Source organism: Sinocyclocheilus anshuiensis, unplaced genomic scaffold, assembly GCF_001515605.1.
Source record: "Sinocyclocheilus anshuiensis isolate Anshui unplaced genomic scaffold, SAMN03320099.WGS_v1.1 scaffold2443, whole genome shotgun sequence".
NCBI classification, from domain to species: Eukaryota; Metazoa; Chordata; class Actinopteri; order Cypriniformes; family Cyprinidae; genus Sinocyclocheilus; species Sinocyclocheilus anshuiensis.
In genome coordinates, this window is record NW_015536660.1 from 42905 (window position 1) to 50102 (window position 7198).

A 7198-nucleotide genomic window follows, 5' to 3' on the forward strand; every position below is an offset into this window, starting at 1 on the left:
GTGTGTGTGTGTGTGTGTAAGTCTCAGTTAGCCTAACGCAGTACACATACTGTAGCAAGGGTTTTTTATTATTATTATTATTATTATATAATAAATAAAAAGAAAGCCTATAGAATAGAAAAAGAATAAAGCAAGCTAGTGTTAGAGGCTTTTTTTTTGCTTTTTTGTATAATAAAGAAAAAGACAGAATACAAAAAGAATAGAGAAGCTGGTGTTAGTTTTTATTTTTATTTTAAAGAAAACAAGCAGTTAGTAAATGAATAGAGTGCAAGTCTAAAAGGGGCAAGTTTTTTTTTTTTTTTGTTGCGGATGGGCTGCTGGCAGGCAGTGCACAGGAAGCAGTACACATGCCAGGTTTGCTTCAGAGCGTTGATGACTTCCTGTTAGCAGACGAGAAGCGCAGATTAGAACGCAGCCTGAACTCTTCCTGCTGAAGCTTTATCACTCACTCACAGCACTATCACATCAGCAGCGTCACATCCTACAGCAGACACTTCTGCTCCAGCCCAACCAGTCAGACGCCCAATATTTCACATAACCGCTGAGATTTTAGCTTAATATTTCAATATTTCAGCAACACATTCATGTTTGCAGTTTTCAGATGTCATTAATGGTCACATGACATGCAGCTAGTCAAATAAAATATAACATTATAAAATATAATAAAAGAGAGAATAGTATATACAATGCAATGCCTGTATAAAGAGAAAAAGAGTCATAAAATGATGATTATATAAAATATTATAAAAATTCAAATAAATAAGTTATATTTATTTAATTATATATATTATATCTAGTTTCCATTTATTTAGAATACATCAAATATTAAAATCATAACTATATTATAAAATTATTATTATTATATTGAATTAAATATTGTACAAATTCTAACAAATAAATTAAATGTATTTAATTATTTAATTAAGGATATGTTTTTATGAAATGTAGAGGAGGAAAAAGTGTGATATTATGCTTTGGAATGTAGTGAAGTAAAAGTAAGTTTCTCAAAATAAAAATATCTTTATTTAAAGCTGCAGTCCGTAACTTTTTTTGGTTAAAAATGATCCAAAATCAATATTTGAGCTTATATTATAAAATTGTTATTATAATATTGAATTAAATATTCTAATAAATAAATAAAATTTATTTAATTCATAAATAAAAAGTTTTCATTTAGAATTTAAATATTAAATATTATACAATTATGATTATAATATTATATAAAATATTATAAAAATGAAAACAAATAAATGACATGTATTTATTATAATTTATAATATTTATATATAAAAATATTTATATAAGGGTGTTTACAGTGGGTCTTGGGTCCATGTTATATTCACACTGGTGTTTTAGGACTACAGTCAAATTTAATATAATAATAATAATAGTTGTATTTTACACTACAAGTTACAATACTGATATTTATATCTTACATTTTTCACTTTCAAACCTTCAAACCCTCCAGCTTTTAACATTTCAAATGACACACTGCTAGTGTGTAAATGAACACAGTGCTGCGCTTCACTCTCACAGACTATTAACTTAATTAATAAAATCACACCCATTGATTTGATAATCACACTAAGTTACACTATCAGCTTACTTTAATTGTGCAGCCCCATTTATTTATATACATTTTACATTTAATTTAATTTTTCACTTTTCATCAACTCACAAACCCCTTAGGAAATCCCAGTGCATTTAAAACATGGATGAAAAATAATTTCGAGACATATTGATCAGGGCTGCGTTTACCAAAAGCATCGTAAGTAGTGGTCGACCGATATATCGCCAAGGCCGATATATCGGCCGATATTTGGCATTTTTTTAAATATCGGCATCGGTCGATAAGTTTTCCTATTTGGCCGATGCGTTCGAGGTGGGACTTTTATTTTGACGGTGCAAAGAACGGCAGCGCCTGAGCACATTCTCCCTCTTGTTCGCTGTTGTCCTTCAGTTCTGTCTAATATATGGATCATCTAATACGTCTGTCTAATAATCAGATGGAACGGTTAAACAAAGGAATTAAAATGTATACAAAAAGTATTATAACGATTGCTTTTATATTATTAGTAATAGAAAGGCAATCGATAAGTTTTCCTATTTGGCCGATGCGTTCGAGGTGGGACTTTTATTTTGACGGTGCAAAGAACGGCAGCGCCTGAGCACATTCTCCCTCTTGTTCGCTGTTGTCCTTCAGTTCTGTCTAATATATGGATCATCTAATGTCTGTCTAATAATCAGAGAGAACGGTTATTTGAAAAAATACGATTCCCAATGCACACAAACTTCCCAGAATACTGAGTGCCCTGTTGGTTACAGTGTTTACTTCATTTTTTATTATATTTTTATTAAATATTTATTTATTTGTGAAAAATACTTTGTCATCTAAAGTACAAGTATGTTTATTTAACACATTTAATTTTTAATAAATTTTCAAATGATTTCAAATTTTTTAAATAAAATAAATAAAATTATATTGGCTTTATATCGGCCACCCTGCTTTCCAAGATATCGGCATCGGCAGTCAAAAAACTAATATCGGTCGACAATTAATCGTAAGCTACTTAAGTACATCGTAGATTGAAACCAATGGCCCTACGATCAACTTAGGCTTACAATGTTTTTGGGAAACTCAGCCCAGATCTATAAATCGGTTAAAGCCCGTTCCCACAGTCCAACGCTCTCAGAGAGAAGGGAATAAAGAGAATAAAGCTTTACAGGGAACAATCATGGAGGTCAATAGTTAAGAGCATCATTCATGATGAACAAAATACAATTGCATTTATACAACAATTATATTTATTTCAATTATAACTATTTAAGGGGACATGCACACACATTTAAATATTTATATAATATATATTTTTATACAATATTTCAAATATCATATATTCAATAAATATTTCAGTAATCTACATTTTATAAATTAATTTGAGCATGTTACTCAAAAAGTGGCTCTTACACGCATCTAATTAATAGAATAAATGTTTGAAATATATGTAATATTTATATTTAATATATAAATATATTTTTAGTTTGTTTTTTATATTTTTTTAAATAGTTGACTCTTTAATGTCAGTGGATATAAAAATATAAAAATAAAATAAAAATCAATGTTTTAAATATAAGTATTCCTGTATATTTAATATGTATATTCATATATTTAATAAATAATTAAATATTGTATAAATTATATACAGTATATATATATATATATATATATACACACACACTCTCTCCTCACACACACTCACACACACTCTCACACACTCACACGCACACACACACGCACACTCTCACACACACTCTCTCTCACACACACACACACGGGACAAAACATGTCCAATTGTAACTGCTAATAGGTTTAAAAATGTAAATATTTTCAATTGTAAATGTTATGGGGGATTAATAATAAAATGTATTTAACACAATTATCCTCTTCAATTTAATTTTATCATTATTATATCAAATCCATGACACTTATTGTCTTCTCACTACATCTAAAACAGTGAGTCCACAGAGAGGGGTTCAATCATTCATATGCTATAAAATGGATACAAATGTTTTTTAATGATGTGAATCTTTTATAAACAATAACATACTCACTGTTTGTTGTGTTTGTTTTAATACAGTAACTGATTGATTGAATGTATTAGATTCAGTACAAATTCAGGTTTTCGTCAACTCTGTCAGATGGATATTTTGATAAGATTTCATTATGATATTTTATATTTGTTGAGGAATTGTTGGTCACATGTGAAAGTGTAATCTGTCTGCTAACATGAGAATGTGTTTTGAAATGTTAAAAACATCCTGATGCTGTTAAAGATAAAGTTGAAATTATATTACACAGCCCAAGGTTAAAAAGCACATTTTGATAAAAAAAAAAGTAAAGTTGGGAGGTTGCATCAAAGCATAGCTCAGTAGCTTAGTACACATAAGATACATAAAAGTAGTTTCATTTGTCTGAGTACAAGGACTTATTTTTTTTAAATTTTGCACCCTGTTTTGTCCCACTTCTCAAGAATCAGTGTTATATGTGACCCTGGAGCATGGGGTATATTTGTAGCAATAGCCAACAATACATTGTATGGGTCAAAATTATCGATTTTTCTTTTATGCCAAAAATCATTAGGATATTATGTAAAGATCATGTTCCATGAAGATATTTTGTAAATTTCCTACCGTACATATATCAAAACATATATCAAATATACATTGCTAAGAACTTCATTTGGACAACTTTAAAGGTGATTTTCTCAATATTTGGATTTTTCTGCATCCTCAGATTCCAGATTTTCAAATAGTTGTTGATTTTCATTGGTTGGTTGGTTGCAGAACTACATAATGCATACATAGTTCATAAACATATAGTAACATAATAGGCTATAAACAGTACTAATGGTATTAGTTAGATGTCAGATATGTTAGCCTATGTATTTTTATGCTTCTCCGAAAACAAACTTTAGACAACCAAAGAAAATATGTAATTTGACTTTCTGACAAAATGTTTTAATGTTATAAATGAGTCTATTTCGAAATGTCTAAAATGTTATAAATGAGTCTATTTAAAAATATTTATTAAATTTAAATGAATTCATTACGTAGCTAAAACATTATTTAAAAAAAAAAAAATTGAAGACTTGTTTCGTCCAGAGTTTTTGAACGAATCTCTTGAATGATTCAGACATCAAATACATTTAACAGTCACTGTTTGCCACCTACCGGCATAATGTAACACATACAATCTATATTTGAAACGTATCATTAGTTCCAAAGATTAATTACTTGTTTTGATTTTGAGTCTATATCCGGATTTAAAACTTTTCTTAAATCATTAAAATTATTTAATGTTTGCAACACAGAAATGTAGCCTACTGTGTAAGTAGACTGTTTGTGTAAAGGAGGTATATAATATATATATATATATATATATATATATATATAAAAGTGTCACTGATTTGAATTAATTACAGTCCAACGAGACACATGATTTGAGGAATCATTTACAAATGCTGCAGGATGATGGACAAACTGAACTTTTGAAACTACGGTTCAGAGTATAAGCAATAGTAGACTTGGTGAACAGCACAAATCAGTTGCTGTCTCTCACCCCGAGAACCTTCTGCTGGCATCTGAAGCAGGCCGGGGCCAGAAACTGCTCGTAACAGCGCTCGCAGTAGACGGAGCCGCGCTCCTCCACGAAACCCACGTCTGCCAGAGAACTGCGGCAGTGAGAGCAGGTGAACTCCTCCTTATGCCACGATCTGCCCATCGCCACCAGGAACGGACCCCTGCCAAACACCAGAGACGATTACTACACAATACATCAGATGAGCAGCTTCATCTCAGTGTCATCCAGCGACACCTCCATGAGATGACAATCACAGGTAACTAAAACCATCAAAAAAAAAAAATGTTAACTGAAATAAAATACTACTACTATTATTATTATTATTATTGTAATTTCAGCTAAGACAACATTTCTCATTTTAATTCAGAAACATGATGGTCTTGTGTAGGTGTTCAATGTTACAAAATTTGTAACAAATGTAACACTACCATTCTAAAGTTTGACGTCAATCAATTAAAAAAAAAAAAAAAAAAACGAATACTTGTATTCCGCAAGGACGCATTAAATTAATTAGTAAAGTATCGGCAGTAAAGACTTTTATAATGTTACAAAAGATTTCAATTCAAATAAATGCTGTTCTTATGAACTTTCTGTTCATCTGTGAATCCTGAAAAATAAAATGCATCACAGTTTCCACAAATATAGGAAGCTATTAACTAATATATATTAATATTTTAACATTTATTAAATTTAATTAAAAACGAACTTAATTTTAAATAACTAAAAAGTAAATAAATAAAAAACTATATTTAACAAAAAACAAAAAGCTACTAAAATGACAAACACAACAAAATTGCTAAAACTTTTAAAAATTAAAATGTTTTTAGTATCATTCAGATGCTATTAAAGTTTTATTAATATTTTGAATCATTTCTTATTTTTATGTTTTAATTAAAATTTTTAGTTAGTTTTCGTAACTTTGTGGTGTGTTTTTGTCATTTTTAGTAGTTTATAGTTTTTATTATTTCATTAATATTTCAGTTTTAGTATTAGTTGTTAACTTTAAATCAACTGAAAAATTTAATTAACTGAAAATTAGAAATGTTGCCTTGACAACTAGTATTTTATATTTTATTGCAGTTAACATGTAACTTATTTCAAGTAACAAAAAAAAAAAAAAAATGTCATTTTAATGCTTTTATTTTTTATTTCTGTTTTTTATTTATAAAACCCTGAACGGAAAATACAATATAAATGTAAAATATGAATAAAAACTATAATACTATAAACTCAATTAGACTAAAATGACTTTGTTACCACCATAAAATGTTTTTCCTCATAAAGCACACACAACGCAAAGCCCTAAGTTGAATGTGACTGGTGTGCTATCAGAGCTCTGGTCTGTCCTGACACTGTGAAAACAGCCGTTTTGATGGGATCTGATGTGGAGGAATCTGTTGAGGTAACGTGAGGATGGGCTGATAAATCGGATGATTAGCTGGAAGGGAAGACAACAGACACTGGCGATATCAGATGCAGAAAGCAGAGACTTTAAGCTTGGATGTCACGGCTGCTTCGGCCGGAGTCTGGCAGTCTGTGGAGTAACGGATCCTGCTCTCTGGAGACGAGCTGAAGGAGTCTGAGCTCCTGAAACAACTCAGCGCTCATGGCCCAAATCCATCAGACGCTCGTTTACCTACAAACTAAACTTCACACAGCCGCATGTGATCGCCACACTAATGTAACCTTTGACTCTCTGTTGTTTTAACATGATGGTCTTGTGTAGGTGTTCAACGTTACAAAATCTGTAACAAATGTAACACTAACGTTCAAAAGTTTGAGGTCAGACACATTTTTTTTTTCTTTTTTTTTTTAAAGAAATTAACACTCTTATTGAGCAAGGATGCATTAAATTGATCAAAAGTGACAGTAAAGACATTTATAATGGTACAGAAGATTTCTATTTCTAATAAATGCTGTTCTTTTGAACTTTCGATTCATCTATGAATAATTAAAAAAACAAAGTATCACGGTTTCCTCAAAAATAACTGTTTTCAACATTGATAATAATCAGAAATGTTTCTTGAGCAGCAAATCAGCATATTAGAATGATTTCTG

General features: G+C 30.1%; 1 protein-coding gene across 1 annotated transcript in view; it reads right to left on the reverse strand.

The window, feature by feature from the left end:
- LOC107654391 (PDZ and LIM domain protein 5-like) overlaps window positions 1-7198 on the reverse strand; it is a 64857-nt gene that overhangs the window by 3651 nt on the left and 54008 nt on the right. The window contains exons 8-9 of the mRNA XM_016441440.1: window positions 5120-5300; window positions 308-380 (exon numbers count right to left, since the gene is read on the reverse strand). Coding sequence (XP_016296926.1) covers window positions 308-380; window positions 5120-5300 — 254 coding nt within the window. The remainder of the gene's footprint in view (window positions 1-307; window positions 381-5119; window positions 5301-7198) is intronic.